The sequence below is a fragment of the Amblyomma maculatum genome, chromosome 2 (assembly GCF_055883805.1).
Source record: "Amblyomma maculatum isolate TAMU_Amacu chromosome 2, ASM5588380v1, whole genome shotgun sequence".
NCBI classification, from domain to species: Eukaryota; Metazoa; Arthropoda; class Arachnida; order Ixodida; family Ixodidae; genus Amblyomma; species Amblyomma maculatum.
The window spans coordinates 197913575-197933922 of NC_139345.1; the positions used below are offsets into that span (position 1 = coordinate 197913575).

The 20348-nt window shown below is 44.9% G+C and overlaps 1 protein-coding gene across 1 annotated transcript in view; it reads right to left on the reverse strand.

The window, feature by feature from the left end:
* The window catches only part of LOC146200875 (endothelin-converting enzyme 1-like), a 182286-nt gene that overhangs the window by 134472 nt on the left and 27466 nt on the right, over window positions 1-20348 (reverse strand). The window contains exon 2 of the mRNA XM_084592984.1: window positions 6238-6416. Coding sequence (XP_084449110.1) covers window positions 6238-6416 — 179 coding nt within the window. The remainder of the gene's footprint in view (window positions 1-6237; window positions 6417-20348) is intronic.

A 20348-nucleotide genomic window follows, 5' to 3' on the forward strand; every position in this document is an offset into this window, starting at 1 on the left:
CTTTAGCCCTTTTACGTAGTTATCTTACTCACCGTACACAAGTTGTCCAGTTACAAGACACGCTCTCTGACCCTGTAACTATAAATTTAGGAGTGCCACAAGGTTCCATTTTAGGTCCACTTCTTTTCCTCATTTACATAAATGAATTGCCTTTGCTCTTAACTAATACTAAGTGTATACTTTATGCGGATGATACAATGATATTCACTCAGGATAGTAATCTCACACGCCTAATAAACAAATTAAACACAGACTTACAGAATATTGTTTTATGGTGCCAAAATAACATGCTACAACTTAATTCTACAAAAACCACCTTCATGATATTCCGCACTCATCAAAAGCAAATTATCACGAACCCAAACATTTGTCTGGGACATCATATGATTTTTGCCTCCGAATCCGTTACATTTCTCGGCATCACGCTGGACTGTCACCTAAAGTTTAATTTACACACCAAGTCTGTCAGTAAAAAAATTTCATTTGGAATAAGGGTGTTAATAAAAACTAGACATTTTTTTCAACGCCATGTTCTCTTATCCCTATATTATGCCTTCATTAACAGTCATCTTAATTATTGCATATCATCATGGGGTAATACGTACTCATACCATTTATCATGTATTTCTCATCTTCAAAACCAAGCGCTTCGAATTATATCATTCAGCCCATACACAGCCTCTGCTTCACGCCTTTACTCTGACCTAAACATTCTTACCTTGAATTGCCTCCTTAATCTTAGGTTAGGTCTTTTAATTTACCGCGCTCGCAATGATAATTGTCAAGTTCTCTGTTTCTCTGAATCTATCCTCGCTAATAATAATAACACTCGATTCTCTGAACAAAATAATATGCTACTACCAAAAGTAAACACAAATTACGGAAAACAAACTACTTTTTTCTCCGCCATAAAAACTTGGAATTCATTACCGCTAGCAGTTAAATCAGCCCGTTCGAAACCCGCTTTCTACACTCTACTAAAAAAACATCGCTTATCAAACAATTCAGCCTCATACCTTACCTAAGGTTACCTTAATCGCATTTTCTGTTCCCCACTCCGACAGCAAACGGTCAAAGTGTTTGTCATTGTGAACCTTCTTATCTGTCTCTGCTTCCGTTCTTATTATCTTTGCATCCATCCATTGCCCATTCCATGTCTGATATTTTTTGTGTTTTTCATAATGTTCTTGCGCTTTGCATGATGTATGCCTTTGATTGCTTTTTTTCTTTTTCTTTTTTTCTTGTTTGAAAACTTACGCCCGCTTACTATTGTGTAACTTATTCATTGCCGAAATTTTAATAGGTTTCAATTTGATTACATCGTTTTCTAGATCCTTTGCCACACTTGTGTATTTATACTCATGTATTCCTGATGGGAGGTCCCCCAGACAGTCTTACTTCGGGACCTCCTACTGTACAAACTTTTTTATGCACTTATAATTGACTTGTATTTCGTTTTAATAAACCTTCAAACCTTCAAACTGGGAGCTTGTTACCCGGCTTTTGAAGCAATCAAGATGCTTATGCTATGTGGTCCTATTTTAAGCAAGCTGTTCCCTACTCGAAAAATAATACATTCATTGGAGGAAACAACAAGTCAACCCAGATTATCCCTGGATAGCGCGAAAAGTTATCCATCCGAAAAGAAAGATCAAGCGGCGGCGCAAGCGTTGCTTATCAGGCGATCTTGCTAGCCTTGTCACTGCACTCAAAGACAAAATTTGAACCGCGAAAACACATTTCTTCTCGGAGACGTTACCGTGATTTATGGAGCTTCACCCACGAATCTTTTGGCGCTGCTTACCAAGCGAGCAATTAATACTTTCCGGAATACAAACGTCCGGTGGAATCATAACTAACCCTGTCATTATTACTACAAAATATTACTCGTTTTACAATCTGTTTTCTCACGTTCGGTTTAGGCGCCTGCCTTGATTCATACTCCATCACTTATCCCATGTCTGAAATAAACATTAGAGAAGATGGCATTTTCTGCGTGCTGCGGAAACTGGGCGAACAAATCTGGTCCTGATGACATCTCAAATAATTTCTTAAACAGATAAGCTTTCTGGACATTAACATATGTATTAAAAATATTAGCTCGGTTGTTGAAAACTAACAATCCCGAAAGAATGGCAGAGGGCTAAAACGGTTCCAATTCATAAGGGCGATCGCAAAAATGAACTAGACAACTATAGGCCTGTTTCGCTAACAAGCTCAACTTATAAGGTGCTGCGACATATCATTTACAAAGCAGTTATTAACCACCTAGAATTAATAACCTTCTCTACAGTAAACAACGTGGCTTTAGGTCACGATTATCAACCAACAAATAGCTGGCAGAGTTAACGCACGATGTCGCAAACTCCCTTAACGCAAGAGGTCAGTTAGGCGCCATAATTTTAGACCTCTCTAAGGCATTTAACTTATATCCTCATAAAAACTTATTTACGAAAGTTCACGCTATAGGGATTGAAAACAACATCATTACATGGGTTGATTGCTTTTTGAGCAACCGTAAACTGTGCGCCAGGCCGATAAACTCCGAATCTGATTATCTGGATGTGTATTCAGGAATACCGCAGGGTTCGGTTCTCGCCCCCTTATTGTTCTTAATTTATATCACCAGTATTCATTTATGTGATGAGTCTGGGGTACAAATTCGACTCTTTGTGGATAACTGCGCAGTACATAAAGCAACAGGAACCATCGAAGATCAACTTAAATTGAATGAATCTCCATCGTCTATTAAGTCTTGGTGCACTAGGTTGGGAAGGGACTCATTGCTATCAAAACTAAGAAACTAATATTTAGTAACAAGAAAAAAAAATAATTAGATTTTTTATACACTGTAGGCAATGTCATAGTCGAGAAAACTAAATATATAACATACGTAGGAGTGACATTATCACGAAATCTAAGCTGGGAACAGCGCATTAAAACCATATGTCATAAGACCTAAGAAAAGCTGTATTACTTCAGAAGAAGGTTGTGCAACGCTACACCTAATGTAGAACTTCATCATCATCATTTATTTCCAACATGTCGTTGGGGGTCCCCAGAGGAAAAAGCTGTTGAGAAACAGCTTGAGGGTGCCTGGGGTCCTTACAAGGCAGCAGCATACAAAGCATGTCTATGCATTAGCATCTAAGACAAAAATCACCATTTTTTAGTGTACGGGTCAAGATTACAAGCAAAGCAAACACAGATCACAAATATCGCTAAAAAGTAAAAGTAACAAAGAAAAGTCAGCACCAAGAAAATTTCATTATGAACAAATCAGCATCAAAAATAGAAGCCGTCATCAGTTAGGTAACAAAGAATTCGTGTATTTGTCTCCGGGTAGCAGTCGTCAAATTGACAACTTGGTTTAAACATTTATTTAGTAAAAAAGATTATCTGTTTTTTTAGGGACTACATCATGTAGTCAGTGCGCCTGTGAGAAATAAGCCACTTATCACAACTGTGGGTACGGTGGTCACGACAAAACACTGTTACGTTTGATAAAGATTCAAGAAAAGTTTTAGACCTATTGCTGTCAAACAAAAATGAGTAAATAAGACTGAAATCATACACTGCTTTAACACTTATTATCCGGTACCGTGAAAATAGTTCATTACCTTAATGCATACAAAACAATTGTGAGGCCGGCATTAGAATATGCTGACATTATTTGGAGTCCGCACCAGAAATATTTAAAAAACAAAACAGGGACGTATTCGAAACATACCATTCTGCTGTGTTTGTTCAGACTTTTCCAGACATTCCTTCGTACCAAACCTACTTCAAAAACCAAATCTTCACAGCTTAGCACATCGTAGAACAATATCAAGACTTAAATATCTGTACTTACTCTATCGCGATCATCTGAACATATGCCGAGAAACATACCTCCGGTAACCATTCCGTCACTCTTCGAGAACTAACCATGAAAAAGTACTTAAACTCATTAGGCAGATTAAAGCTTAGTCTTTGTTTCCCTCGGCTATTTCTTGCTGGAATAAACTACCCTCCGCTGCTGCAAACGGTAACTCAGTAGAATAATTCATAGAGCATGTTATTGGCGTTGAATCGCCACCACTACCACCGTGATCAATCAATGGTACTAACTTTTTACTTTATAACTATATTTGCGTACCTGTTCAACAAGCTCTTTTTGTTTCATTGATGTCATCGCCACTATTACGCCACTATTGTGATGAATTGTTAATCTGCACGCTGTGTGTGAATCGTTATTATGCCTACATTTCTTTTTCTATTTAACAATTTTTCTTTCTTTATATCCACTCCTGCATGTGCCCGGGAAGGGTCTGCAGTATTAAAAAAAAAAAAACAATATAAACTTAACTGTACCCTCGCATACTTCATCTTTGAGGCAAGGACCTGAAAATAAATAAACCGGTGTTTTGTAGGGTAAGGTTGTGAAAGGCAAACAACTAAGCTAAACTCTACATAGCTAAAAATTACCAACAAAAAATCCGGTGCCTCCTTTTCAAGCTTTAGAACAAATTTTTATTATACTTTGTTCATCGAAGCATACAAAATCTTAGAGGCTGGTAAGCATGGCACTCCACCATTGCTGGCGAAAATTTGAAGTACACAGAAACTTTCACCACACAGAAAACTCCTGAGAATAGAATCCCCTCAGCTGAAATTGCACACGATCCCATTTATGTCCCACAATAATTCCCATTGCAGCATACCGCGAAATATACTTCAGAATATGTTTTTAGAAAAATATATCTCGTTGCACAAAGAAAAGTAAACTACTAAGGCACACTTAAAGCATACACTGCTGTACAGCGGTCGCACACAACTGAAAGGAAAGATCAAGGTGCTTGCATAGAGATGTTCCAATGTTCATGTCTGTAACCTACGACAATACATAAGAAAGGAGCCTTCCACGGCTCACACAAAAAAGGCATAGGGGATTGTGTTTGGTGTTCATGAATATGAAGGAATAGTTAGTCATGGCGGTATATTTGGCTAAAAATCTGAAGAATGAACAACAGCATAGGCGAAGCTGAGCTAGAAAAGAGTTTATTTTTGGTTTATAAGTTTTAATGTCCCCAACTGGTTCAGCCTGAAAGGGACGCCGCATTGGGATGCTGCGAAAGTTCTTTGCGGAAACCCTTATTGAGGCGCCCGTCGTAGCAAGAGCACGACGCGACTGAGCTAATGGCTCCGGTCTGCGGTCCCCTGTTCGCATAAATCCCGCCTCTGCTCGCTGAACTGCATTATTGTGTGCCTCTAATATCACTCTCATTCGTTTCAGTAGATAGTCCTAAGCTGCCACGTTATCCTGCTAGTGGCCGTACCTGATCACCCGAACCAGACATTTTAACCAAACTTTATGAACGCACCTGCATGGCCTGCGCTCTACACACAAATCAGCCCATAATAGAGTAAAAGGGTTTATTGCTCTAGCATAACCTCTTGTAATGTTATAATGCCATGGGATTCTCTCCTAGCTCTGCGGTATGTTTTATCGCTTGAACAGCAAACGGGAAATTAGGCGAGTAGAAAGAAGAAAGGGGGGAATCGTCTGTAGTACGACCCCAGTAAACCCGCGCAAGCTACGTTAAAGAGCGTGAAACGCCTTTAATTGCAGTAGTAAATTAATTGCGAGCATGCGCGCACCCTGTCCTTTTTTTTCTCATTCTGCTCGTCTTTTGAAAGGTTTTGTGTTCCTCAAAGAGTCATCGCATTTATTTGCAGCGTATCCTTGCGCCTGCCCATATTCTTATGCTCTTTCCCTTCTCACTACCATTGCTTCACGCAGAGCAGAGCAAAGTGTCACGCCAGACGGGCTATCTTCTAAACATTTCTCGATATGTTCAAATACACGCCAACAGTATTAATTGCAATCACATCATTCAAGCATCAATGATACTATTGTCGCTGCGAAATTATTCATGATCTAATTAAATACCGCATTGTGTCTTTCATCTGAATTTCGTTCCGTTGAGAGGCCGTTGTTAACGGCTGGCGATGAGTTCCTCTATCAGTTTTTTATTCCTAAATAGATTTAGACTGGACACAGGTACTTTTTTCACATGTAAAAACACTGTACTAAAGTAACGAAGATTTCAAGACAATATCTTGGGCTCAGAAACCGGGCGCTGCGGTCATTAAATCACTACAGCCGGCATCTGCACTTATAGTACAACAGGACTAGCTAACTTCTAACTGTCCTTCAATATCGTCCTTCACGAAATGTTCCTGAAAGTAGCATACCATCTCAGGTTCAGTGCCTCGACCAATCGGTCGACGCTGATACTCAGCATGTGCTTGCTCTGGAGTTCCTGGAGTTGGAATTTGTTCAGAAGTCCATCGCGATGTGTCTCTGCGCCACGAATGCTCTCCAGCAAGTATGTGTCACAGCGGGTCAGTGTGTCCGTCACCCGATCCAGCACCTGCGAGCGGCAGATCATCAACTGCAGGGCACACATTCATTTTTTAATGAATGGCAAAAAATAGTCCGTAAAAAACAAGAATTAATGGTAGTCCTAATTTTGTATACATGTATCATGATTAAAATCCTGAAAAGCGTGTTTGCAGGCAACCTGCAAACATAAAAAGATGTCAAGCGTAGAAATGAATGCAGCTACTGCTGACTTGCTATTGTCATTTTATATTGTCGAGAAAGCAGAAATAAATGCCATGGAATTGACGGGAAGGAAATCGTCTCTAACAGTCTCCTTCTTATTTTCTGTGCAAAGTTTAAATAAAGAAATCTATTCTTAGAATTGGTGCTGCCAGAAGCTGGGAGGATAAACGGCAATCAATGAATTCATATTTGGAAGTAAGAAAATAGCAGTGAGTATTGTTGTTTGATGTGGCGCGGCTGCATAGTGGTCAGGTAAACGCCAGAAAGAATATTTTTACCATCCGCGAACTTCGCCACTCTTCCGTCTTTGCGACTACCGCCTGTTTTCTCGAATTCTCCCACTGATTTTGACCGCTAAGATGTGCAAGCAGAACTGGCGCGCTTATTACAAAATTGTTCTCTTGCATACCATTCAATAAATACCTTACTGGCCGCTTATCTACTTCAGCTTGTCCGTAACGACTGCCTGAGTAAATATGTGTGAGGAAATCTGATATTATCCCCGTCCAGGAGGCTGAATATGATATAAGCAATTGTGACTAGTGAAGGCTTAAAAGCAGCGCGGGTAAACAGTGGAGTGACATACAGCTCCTAACGTAACTGAAGTAATTTAGTTAATCCTACTGTCTTTCGAGGCGTATTTTATGGGTGAAACAGAAAGCAGCATCGAAGAACGCCTAAGCTAAGATGATACTGCAATCAACAAGCGATATGGCCGCCCTCTGAAGAAACACATATCTGCCTGTAAATGTATTGCGCAATGTGAGTAATGCCACATTGTGAAGTGGTATAATTACCAAAACCAAGGCGAGATTTATGAAGTCTACCTCACAAAAACGAAGGCGAGACATGCATAAGCACCCCATATCCTTATATATATATATATTGTTACGAGGTTTATTTACACAGATGTTAGGATGCACTGGAGATTAGCACACCAGAGTGGACAGAACCATCTTCCTCTTCTTCTTCTGCTTATCCCGCCAAACCTCATCTTCCTCCAATACAGGACCGCGCGAAGTGTGTGACACTGCTCCCTTCGTAGACGATGCCCAACGGGCGAGTCAAGGTTCGTCACGTTGATAGAAAGGCTTCATGCGGGCCACGTGGACTACTTGAGTCTTCTGAGAACGACGACCTTGGGTGGTCAGGCGAGAGACTACAAAGTTGACTGCGCGGAGGCATTTCAGTACAACGGACTAGTATAGTGGTGCAACAGTTTCTGAGACAAGCCGCGCTTACTCAACTGTTTCCAAAGCCACACCATATCACCAGGGGTATAATTAGCATCTTGATGACGCTTGTCGTTGCGGTGCTTGTAGCGTTCCTGGGAGGCAAGAGTGCGAAGTATAGAGAGTCGACGAGCTTCTTCAGCCAAAGAGAGAGTATGCGCGAGTGAAGTTTCAGCAGGGAGTGAAAAAGGTAAAAATGTGTCCAGAGTAGTTCTTGGAGTTCGTGCGTAAAGACAAAAAAAACGGACTGTAGCCTGTTTTTTCGTGCCTAGAAGTGTTAAATGCGTACGTTATAAACGGAAGGACTTCATCCCAGTTTTTGTAGCGGGAGTCGACATACATTGCGAGCATATTGCTAAGCGTACGATTGGTGCGTTGGGTAAGACCGTTTGTTTGTGGGTGGTAAGGAGTTGAATGGCGAAAATGGGATGAGCAGAGGCGAAGAAGTTCCTCTACAACTTCTGCCGTAAACTGTTGCCCACGGTCGCTTTTTAACACACGAGGAGGCCCATGTCGAAGAATGATGGACCGTAGGAGGAAGGCCGAGACATCAGAAGCAGTCACTGAGGTTAGGACAGCAGTTTCACAGTACCGCGTAAGGTAATCTTGTGCACACGTAGACCCAGCGGCTTCCGTTGGAGGATCGCGGAAATGGTCCTAGAAGGTCAATTCCCGCCTGTTCGAATGGGGGTTAGTGGTGGCGTTATAGGTTGAAGGTGACCTGGCGGAGAACAGGTTGGGTGCTTGAAACGCTGACACTGGAGGCAGCTGGCCACATAACTTTGAGTAGTTTGATGCATCTTCGGCCAATAAAAACATTCCTTACTCCTGTGCAATGTCCTGGCGAAACCCAAGTGTTCAGCCCTGGCATCGTCGTGCATTACCCGAAGAACCTGACACCTAAGTCTTGTAGGAACTACCAGAAGAAACCGCGAACCTACTGACGAGTAGTTCTTCCTGTATAGTAGACCCTCACGAATGCAGAATGAGGGCGGAGGGCTCCGGGAACTTGCTGCATCAAAAAGCGGTGCCAACTCCTTGTCGTTCCGCTGCGCAATCTTGAATCCCCCAACATCGGGGAAGCTTGGAGAGATGGCAGCTATATATTCATCCAAGATCTCATTGTCGCAATCAGTAATTTCAAGCGGCAACCGTGACAGGCAGTCAGCATCAACGTGCTTACGACCACTCTTAAAGGACACAGTAAAATTGAATTCTTGTAGGCGCAGAGCCCACCGCGCAAGGCGTCCACAGGGGTCACGAAGGTTTACAGGTCAACATAAGCAATGATGGTTCGTCAAAATTTTGAGTGCACATCCATAAAGATATGACCTAAACCGTTGCACATCGAAAACAACAGCTAAACATTCCTGTTCAGTTACTGTGTAATTACGCTCAGCCTTGCTCAAAGAACGGCTTGCATATGCAACAACATGTTCATTGCCACTGTGGCGCTGTACGAGCACAGCACCAACTCCAACTGCGCTGGCGTCAATGTGAAGTTTTGTTGGAGCTGATGGGCAGATGTGGCGTAATACAGGCCCAGATGTCAAAATAAATTTTACCTGACGAAAGGCGGAGTCACAATCGGCAGTCCACTTGAAAGGCACATATTTTTGCAGAAGACAAGTAAGGGGATGCTAGACCAGCAAACGTCGGAACAAAACTCCGCAAATAGGAGCAAAGCCCCAAAAAACTCCTGAGCTGTTTTAATGATTTCGGCGGTTTAAAACAAGTGACAGCTTCGATCTTTTTCGGATCATGCCTGATTCCATTCTTGTCTACGAGATGTCCAAGTACCACATTCTTGCGTTCTCCAAAACGACATTTCTTAGAATTGAGTACCAGACCAGCTTTCTCAATGCCCTCCAAGACAATCTCTAATCGACTGCTGTGTTCACGAAACGTAGTCTCGGATATCACTACATCGTCCAAATAACACATACAAATGTGCCACTTCAGTCCGCGCAAAACTGTATCCATAAATCTTTCGAACGTGGCTGGAGCGTTACATAATCCAAACAGCATAAGATTAAATTAATACAACCAGTCTGGGGTGATGAATGCCATCTTTTCTTTATCTTCCGGGTGCATGGGGATATGCCAATAGAATGATCACAGGTCAACTGAGGAAAAATAGGAAGCACAATGTAAACAATCAATGGCTTCATCAATACGTGGCAGGGGATACACGTCCTTCTTGGTAACAGTATTCAGTCGTCGATAATCAACACAAAATCGCCATGTGCCATCTTTTTTTTTTACTTGTATTACAGGGACAGCCCACGGACTAGACGATTCCTGAATGATACCCTTATGCAGCATATCACGAACTTGTTCTTCGATTGTTTGGCGCTCTGATGGGGATACACGATAAGGCTTCCGACGGATTGGATCAGCAGTCCCAGTATTCATTCAGTGCTGAGTAGGAGAAATGGGAATTCGTGGTGGTGAGTCCCGAGAGAAATTGAAAGCCGCAGTATGTTTCGACAGAACTGCCACTAAACTGTGAAGGTCACTTGCTGACATGGGCATGTTAATCGTGGCAAGAAATTTTGTTTTATCTACTTCTGAGAATGCGGTAGGCTGGGATATGTCTGTGCTGAGAACTGCCACTCATTTAACAGCGTCTTCGTCAAAGTTGGCAAGTTTTAGACCACTTGGTAATACAACAGGTTCGTTAGAGCAGTTAGTCGTCCACAAAGAAAAATGGCCATTCATGACTGAGATGACGCAGCGGTGAATGAGAATACTTTTCTTCGCGTAGTTGAGGGTGAGTGGTTCAACCACAGCGTCGAACTCATCACTGGCACAGCTTCAGAGAACAACTTGTATAAACTCTGCTGACATTGCAGGAATGACTATGTCGTCCGAAACCGAAAGTGTGCTGGATTGGTCCGCGAATGTTCGCACAAAGCATATTGAATTCGAGTGCTCACAGAAATGTCTCCATTGCGAAACTCGACAGTGGCCCCAAATTGTTCCAGAAAATTGAGTCCAAGAATTACGTCATGCTTTGATCGAGTAAGTACTGCGAATTCAGTTCAGAATGTATGGTCAGCGATAACAAAATTCACGGAACACACTCCAAGTGGGTTAAGTGGTTCGCCACCAACACCACACAATGTTGCCGCACTATCCCAACCAAACATAATTTTACGAACAAGGCAGTTTTCAAAAGCGAGGCTTATAATAGAAATGGTTGCACCTGTGTCCAACAACGCCATAGAACGTACACCGTCTACAAACACTTTAATTCGGTTCTTTAACATCGAAACGGGCAGAGGCATAGGTAAGTTAGAATCATTTGCGACCTCACCTCCATCGGCCGCACTTACTAGTTTCCCGGAGGTGGCGACCGTCGTCGGGGAGAAGGGAAGCGTCGTAGGCGCCGAGATGGTGGTGTAAGGCTACGGCCAGAGGCCGGGGATTCGTTTCGGTTCAGCGCCATTCTGCGTTCTTGGTTGCTAGCTGTTGCTCAGTACTTATGCCGGCCAGGTGTTATTCGGTATGAATCATCATTATATGCAGGAAACCTTGCTTGGGAGCGCACCCACTATCGGCAATACTGCAGGTAAGGACGGCGATTGCGGCAAACACGCGAAATGTGGCTGATCATTCCACAGGCACAACACACTGGCGGCTCACATTCATTCGATGAATAAAGCTAATATTCGCTTGAATTAAACGCATCGCGTTCTGGATGCAGTCGACGAGGAGGACGAGAGTGCTCGCTATTGTAGGCGTTGATTGTGAGAGGTTGCATGTACGGGCGATGAGCTGCAGAGCATCGAATATCCGAAGGAGTTGTAACAGAGGGAGCCTACCCCGGTAGAATATGGGCTATTGTCTGCCGAAGATGTGCCACTGTAGACGGGTTTGACGTGACCCCCAATATATTGATGTCTCCGAAGCTCCTCGCGGACGATCTGTCGAATTGTATCTGCCATGCTCGTCACTTCAGACACATCCGCACTGGCAACACTTGTGACATTAGGCAACCGACCAAACTTCGCAATGATACGGCGTCGCTTCAAACCTTCAAACGTGCGGCAGTGTCGTGTTACATCATCGGTAGTATTCAAATCCTCCTTGCAGATGAGAAAGCTGTACACATCTTGCGCTATTCCTTTGAGGAGGTGGCCCACTTTGTCTTCCTCAGTCACCCGAGTATCAACTATTCTGCATAGCTTAAGGAATTCTATATAAGTTGTGCAGGTCTCCCCCGGTGCTTGTGCTCGCTGAGCCAGAGTCTGTTCGGCGCTCATTTTTCGAGCATCGGCATCGCCGAATCCCGCTCTCATTTCTTCCATGAAGCGATCCCACGTGGTAAGGGATGCTTTATGATTGTCAAACTATGTTAGTGCAGTTTCATCAAGAAAAAATACCGCATTCGCCAGCTTGGTATTCGCATCCCAGCGGTTGTATTTGCTCACCCGATTGTAGTGGGTCAGCCAGTCATCCACGTCTTCCCCAGGCTTGAGTGTCGGGGTTCCCGATAAGGCTGTGGGGTGGTCGGTTGTGCTGCTGGCATGGGCGGCGTTGAAACATCTGCTTGCGCCATCTCCGTCCGTAAGGGGGATAGCATCTGCTTCGGCGGTGTAGTAGAGGTCTGTGGTGATCTATAGCCCGCAAACTCCTCCACACTTGTTCAGTTCAGTTCAGTTCAGGCGTTCAGTCGTGTCCGACTCTTCGTGACCCTATGGACCATGTCACTGGAGAAGGTAATGGCAACCCACTCCAGTATTTCCTGCCAAGAAAACCCACACTTGTTACGAGGTTTATTTACACAGATGTTAGGATGCGCTGGAGATTAGAACATATATATATATATATATATATATATATATATGTTCCCCCGGCATTCCTTGACGAAGGCCGGGCCCCAGCAGAAACGTCGGAAATAAACCTTTGTTTTCGTTTGTGCGCCCCTACCCCTCATCTTATACATATTTCTGGATCCTGGAAGACTTTTATGAAATATATATATATATATATATATATATATATATATATATATATATATATATATATATATATACAGAGGTTTCAATGGGACAGTTTACTGCATAAAGTAGAGCGTTACGATAATCGCGACTGTTCGTTTTCAGAGTTTATTTTTTCGACAGTTTTGGGAAATGGTATTCCCTTCGTCAGGACAAGTTTACAATATCCAGTCTTGTGGATATTGGGCTGATATTGGATATTGTAAACTTGCCCTGACGAAGGGAATACCATTCCCGAAACTGTCGAAAAAATAGACTGTGAAGACGAACAGTCGCGTCTGTCGTAACGCTCTACTATATGTATATATATATATATATATATACACACACCGGGTGTCCCAGCTAACTTCAACTAAAGGTTAAAAAATATTAGCCACCCTCCCTGTGCACCACAGGCAATTTTTTGTTTTGCAAATACTTAATTAGCTAATTGCGTTAATTTTCTAACTTACTAAATATTCACTTTAGAGCAAAAATGCAAATTGGAACGTTCTAGAGCATATTCAGAAACCCCCATTCCATTAACTGCGACAAAGAAAGTCTCGCGTATATCTTTTTTTCCAGGCTAAAAACTAAGCCTGCGAATTAACAGTCGTGGTTTGAGTGAACGAAGTCAGCTGCGGCCCTGACCCGATGTCCCGTTGCAGCGGCAGGCTGAAATATTGGCGATGGTTGAAGCGAGCTCGAGCTCGCCCGTCGCCACCGAGATCTTGACAAGGCCTGCGCACCCCAGCAGCCTACGTCATGATAGGCGGATGGTGATAAAGTACCAGCAAATGAAGGTGCGAGCGCGAATCTGAGACAAGTCACATGACGTCATCTCACGCCTTTACCCAAGCCTGTAAGCGCGGACTCTGTGGCTGAGACCTTATTGGTCATCCGCTAGCCGTGACGTTCGTTGATGGGAGAGAAGGTAATGTTAAGGCCATGTTAGAATTTCGGTTTGTGTCGGCTCACTTCGCTCGCTGCTAGTTGCACCGTCACGTGTGTGTGTGTGTGGACAACAAGGCCCCTATTCCCCGCCCCCGGCACGCAAGCCGAGGGGACGGGGGCCGGGACCTCCGCGATTAGAGGCAGGCAAAGAGGTCTTGGTTCCATGCGGCCTCTTCCGCCAGGCGGATGGCTTGCTTCTGAAGAGTTGGGTCCTCGTTCCGCAGAAGGGTTTCCCAGGGTCCTCTACTAAGTATTTTCGTCTTAGTCCCTGTGGAGCTAGCGCATTCCCAAATTACGTGGTTGAGGGTCCCTCTCTCCCCACATTGCTTGCATTTATCGTCCTGTCGCTCATCTTTCTGCACGTGATAGTCACAGACCTGGTGGATGTAAGTCCCTACCTGTAGACACCGCCATGCAGTCGCCTATCAGTTGTTCAGATGCTTATCTGGTGGTGGCACCGGTTTTCTGCTTTGTCTATAATTTTAGACTATTTCTGTGTAATTTAATACACGTTCGTCTATGTTCTGGCAATCAGGCGGCTCCGCGGTTACCCGGAAGTAGAGATCTCGGGCTAACTTGTGTGCCGCCTCGTTACCAGGAACAGACGAGTGCACTGGAGTCCATATTAAGCTGACTTTTCTATTCACCTGTTTTCCGATCAGGATTCGCACCGCTTCTGGTGCGATCCTGCCCTTTGCGTAATTGTAGATGGCTGTTTTGTTGTCAATAATTATGAATTTTGCTTCCGTTCCTACGCAAGGGAGCGCTATCGCAACTTCTTCAGCTGTTTCGGAGTTGCGGCTTCTGATCGTGGCTGCCGATACTGGGGCGTCTCGGCTGTCGACTACCGAAGCTACCGCCGCACTGACGTCCCACTCGCTGCATCAACGTATGCAACTGCCTTGCTGTCCAGTGGCTCGAAGCTCTTTATGAGTGCTTCTGCTCTCTTTTGCCTCCTTTCCTCGTTGTATATGGGGTGCATGTGTCGAGGAAGAGGAGAGATGGTTAGCTTATCTCGATATATCTGCGGGATGCTCGACTTTTGTTGCAACCCTCTGTCTGCCAGCAGGCCTACCATATTTAAAATGCTTCTTCCTGTTGTTGTCTCACTGAGCCTTTCGAGTTGACACTCTGACTGCTTCTTTTATTTCTTCCCACGTATTGTGTACCCCCCTAGCAAGCAACATCTATGTGGATGTACTCAATGGTAGACCCAGGGCCCTCTTTATGCATCGTCTAATAAGTGCTTCTAATTTTATTTTTTCCTCTGCTCTAAGTTTTAAATACGGCGTAGAGTAGCCTATGCGGCTTAAGACATATGCTTGCAAAAATCTGATCAAGCTCCTTTTTCTAACCCTTGGCCCTTCAGTGTTATTCTACTGAATATGCCTAGGACTTGTGTGGCGTAGCCTTCAAGTTTCTTTAGTATTCCGTCGTATCCATTCTCTTGAATGTATAGCCCTAGGATTTGTATTTGATCAACCTTTGGTACGGACATTCCTTCCACTTTGATATCGAATTCTGCGATTTGCTTGCACCTGAACGATTTTGGGTTGTAGACTAGTAGTTCTGATTTCTGCGGTGAGTACAAAAGCCCCCTACTAGCCGCGTAGTCCACTACTGTGTCTGCCTCTGCCTGCAGTCGTCTCTCTATGCTCGCCTCACTCCCCTGGTTTATCCAGAAATTGGTGGCGTCCATGTACATGCTAAATTTGAGCTTCTCAATGTTGCTCAACGCTTTTGGGAGGTCCCTCATCGCCACGTTGAAGAGGAATGGGGAGAGAACCGATCCCTGCGGTGTGCCCCTGCTTCCTAGCTTGAATGTGGGAGACTCAATGTCTTAGAATTCAATGCAAGCTGTTCTGTCTCTTATGTAGTTATATTTTCAGGATCCCACTCCGATCTCCTGAAGACCGCTTAGAATCGCCTCATGCCTGACGTTGTTTCATTAAGTCCAGTCACAAGAATACTTTGGCGTCCCTAAATTGTGAGTCTATGATGTCGTGTTTTAGTCGGAGCATCACGTCCTGCGTGCTCAAGCCTGGCCGGAAGGTTGGGCCGGCTTGGACGCGGGCGGAATGTTGGACGCGGGCGAAGAAGCCGTCGCAGGCATATCGGCCTGCCGGTTTACGGGGTCGAGGAGACACGGGCCCAGCTGATTTTGTTCACTAAAACCACGACAGAGCACCACAATCGCGGCGCGCGAATAGGCTAGTTACGTGGTTTGATTTGTAGTTCGTGGACATTTTTTTTAAGCCCGGAAAAAAAGGATATAAGTTATGCTTTCGTTATCGCAATTACTGGAATGAGGGCTTCTGAAGGCGCTCTCCAAATTTCCCATTCACATTTTTGGTTTAAAGTCGATATTTATAAATTAGAAAAATTAAAATTAGCCAATTAAGTATTTGCAAAACAAAAATTGCCTGTAGTGCGCAAGCAGGCATTTCAGTGATATGCAACTGGTAAATATATTATGTTGTAACCCTTGGTTCAAGTTAGCTGGAACACCCGGTATATGTATATATATATATACAGGTTCTTGAATATTTGGGGGCCGGTTTTAAAAACTTTCAGTGCAAATCTACTATCCCATTCGAGCTGAAATAACGTTCACAAAGTAGCAAAACATGATCTGATAAGTGATTCAACATCGGTGCTTGCCTAGACTTCCCGGAGTCGAAGAAAGACTGCTCTCGGCGGCGTGCATAATTTTCGCAGAAGATAGCCGAAAAGCTGCTTTGATATGGTGCGCCATCTGTCGAGCAGCAATGCAAGCGCCATACCAGCCTTTGGCACGCTTGCCTCGGTGCTCGACAGATGGCGCACCATGTCAAAGCAGCTTTTCAGCTCTCTTCTGCGGAAATTGTGCGCGCCGCGGAGAGCAGTCCGGAAGTCTAGGCAAGTACCGATGTTGAATCACCTAAAAATATATATATATATATACTTAGGTTATTCAACATCGATACTTGCCTAGACTTCCGGAATAGACTGCTCTCGGCGGCGCGCACAATTTTCGCAGAAGAGAGCTGAAAAGCTGCTTTGACATGGTGCGCCATCTGTCGTGCACCGAGGCAAGCGTGCCAAAGGCTGGCATGGTATATATATATGTTTATATATATATTTTATCTATATTGTTACGCCGCGTAGCGGCGCACTGAGCGCAGCAGAAGCAGCGCAGGAAGCGAGGCGCGCGCAGACTGATTTGGGTTTTTCTGAGCCTTGTGCGTCCATCCTTCATACGAAGTCACCTGTATTAAAACCATTTCATCCATTACATTTGGTGCTAGGCGCTGGGTAAAAAGGTTGTGGATCCACCAGTACCTCGTCGCAGCCGTCGTGTAGCAGGTTTGCCATTTTTATTTCCTCAAAAGTACCTTTCAATGGCTACCACCCGCACGACGCAGACTCATGGACAGCGATCTGAAGAGACGACGGCCTTTCCCCACCAGCGAGAGCCGCGTACGTTCCACGATGAGCCCGAAGATGACGTTGAGGAATGGCTCCGACATTACGAAAGATGCAGCAAGTACAACCGATGGAACTCAATCGCACGTCTGTACAATGTTGTTTTCATCCTCGCTGGCACGGCTCTGACTTGGTTTGATAACCACGAAAAACTCCTGACGACGTGGGTCCGATTTTTTGAAGACATTGCGAAGTCCTTTCGGGATACCCTTGCAAGGAAGGAACGCGCTGAGCGTCAGCTTTCCCGGAAAGCCCAGCTGCCCGGTGAGATATGCACACGTTATGTCGAAGGAATATTGAAACTTTGTCACATTGTAAACCAGCAGATGTCAGAAGAAAACAAGGTAGGGCACCTTCTCAAGGCGATTGCTGAGGATGTGTACAACTTCCTTATTTCGTGGGACACCCTTGCCACAGTTGCAGACGTCATCAAGCAGTGCCGGGCATTTCAGGCGTTAAAGGCACGTCGCATAGCGCCCAAATTTGGCCGTCTTTCAAATGTGACAACTGTTGCCCGTATCGACATTCCGGAGGCTGAAGACATCGCTTTTATGGTCAGGAGGATTACACGCGAGGTGCTCGATATTCTGCGGCAACGTACAAATTTCGATGTACCCTACCACCCGACATCGAGGTCCGTATCATCATGGGAACAACGCACGTCATGGGCTGCACAAAATAGCGGCCAAACATCTTACAACAACGGCGCAGAGCGGACCCTGCAACCAACATCGCACCCTTATTTTCCGCAGCGTCCAGCCCATCCGGATGAAGTGCCTCGTGGTGCTCCTCGTCGCGCTTCTATCGCCCCACCTTGGCCTCCAAAGGATCCTGAAGTGAACTACCGGAGCCGCCAGCCACCCGTATGCTACGGCTGTGGGGGCAGCGGACATATCTTCCGCTTTTGCCCGCGTCGTCAAATTACCCGACCCCCTGTCCAAAGAGCACCGCGCTTCACGAATAGTGCCCAGTGGGAGCAGCAGCCACCCGCTACCGTCTATCGGCCCTCTTCCCCTCAACGCCACGCACGGAATGGCTCCCCTGTGTCCGATCGCAGCATCACTCCCCTACCGCAGCGACAACCTCGTTCGCCATCCCCGCGTCGCCGTTTGTTTCTCCACCGCTGGGAAACTAGGTGGTGCGACCGATGGAGGTAAGGTCGCCTGAGGGTCAATTTCACGCATACCTCTACTTATCGTCAGGCTAAAGAACAAAGTGTCAGTATGTGTAGGCAATGTTAAAACAGATGCTTTGGTTGACACTGGTGCCGCTTTGTCTGTTATGAGCCTTTCATTAAGAACCGCCTTCGACAGAGTGTTATGTTTGTGTGGGACAAAAAGAGTACGTTTTGTGGAGTTGGGGGTGAAACTTTAGTTTCGGTTGGCCTGTGCTCAGTTTCAGTTGTAATTGGTGACGAGTGCTACAGGGCAGAATTCGTTGTACAGAGACGTGCCACACATGACGTTATCTTGGGTGTTGACTTTAGACTTTAGTGCCGGTGAAATTTGTTTGCAGCCGACTATTATCCCCGCATTAGTAGATAACATGTCTCAGAGTCATCAAGGAGTTCTCGCCTTGAAGGAAGATGTGATGCTGCCTGCGATGACGGCGACGTTTCTCCCCGTGAAGTCATCCGCATCCTTCATGGGTAAACATTCAATAGTCGTCGAGCCAGATGTCTCGAATGGAGCGAAAAAAAGTATTTTTGTGCCACGCTCCGGTCGTGGAGGCGGAGGATGGTCGCGCATACCTCTGGGCTGTGAACGTGTCAGAAGAGCCCGTTCGTCTTCCTTCTGGTTTGACACTCGCGAGATTTGAGAATTTTGCGAATCATACTGTTGGAATTATTTCCGATTGCAGAGGAGCCGAGAAAGACAAGTGTGAATATTGTGCTGAGTTTGAGGGCATGGTCAACAAATCGCTCCCATCTAGGGAACGTTGTATTCTGCAAGACATTTTGACAACTTCTGGCCAAGTGTTTGACTGCCTCAAATGGATCGAGTAGCCATTTCCTTGCTTCTCGGCTGCCGCACAAAACTAACACAGGAAGAGCACCCCCTATTCGCCAAAAAACCTTAGAGTCTCCCCGGCAGAGAGCAAGATAATTCAAAAACAGGTGGACGAAATGCTGCACAAAGGAATCATCCGAGATTCTTCCAGTCCGTGGGCCGCACCTGTGATCCTGGTGCGAAAAAAAAGTCAATTCTTGGCGATTTTCTGTAGACTACCGTCGTTTGAATGCGGTAACAAAGAAAGACGTATACTCGTTACCTCGCATTAATGACGCTGTCGACTGTCTGCATTCGGCGTCATATTTCTCCTCTGTTGATTTGCGATCTGGCTATTGGAAAATTCCTCTACATCCATCTGACCGTGAGAAGACTGCTTTTGTAACACCAGATGGTTTATACGAATTTCATGTAATGCCCTTTGGATTATGCAACGCTCCCGCGACGTTCGAGCGATTTATGGACACTATTCTTCGTGGCCTCAAATGGGAAATATGCATGTGTTATCTTGATGATGTTATCATTTTTGGAAAGACCTTCCAAAAGCACAATGAGAGGCTCCATAAAGTTCTTGAATGCATTGGCAAAGCTGGCCTCATTTTGAATTCGAAGAAGTGCCATTTTGGAGAGCGACAAACTTTAGTTCTTGGATTCCTCGTCAACGAGAATGGTATCAGGCCGGCTCCGCAGAAGATTGCTGCAGTACGCGACTTCAAAACTCCACGCACCTTGAAAAGTCTTCGGAGTTTTCTTGGCCTCTGTTCTTATTGTTGTCGCTTCATTGCTTTGTTTGCACAATTTGCCCACCCCCTTTCTTCTCTATTGCACAAGGATTCGCAATTTGCGTGGACCCTAAAGTGCGAATCCTCTTTCAATCTGCTCAAGTCTTCTCAAACTTCAGCACCACTGCTGCGCCACTTCGACCCTTTTGCTGTGACTGAGGTCCACACTCACACCAGTAGCGTCGGTCTTGGGGTGGTGCTTGTGCAGCTGCATAGTGGGGCTGAACACGTTGTTGCATATGCCAGTCGCACGTTGACAAAATGTGAACGGAACTACACAGTTACCGAATTGGAGTGCCTCGCATTGTGTT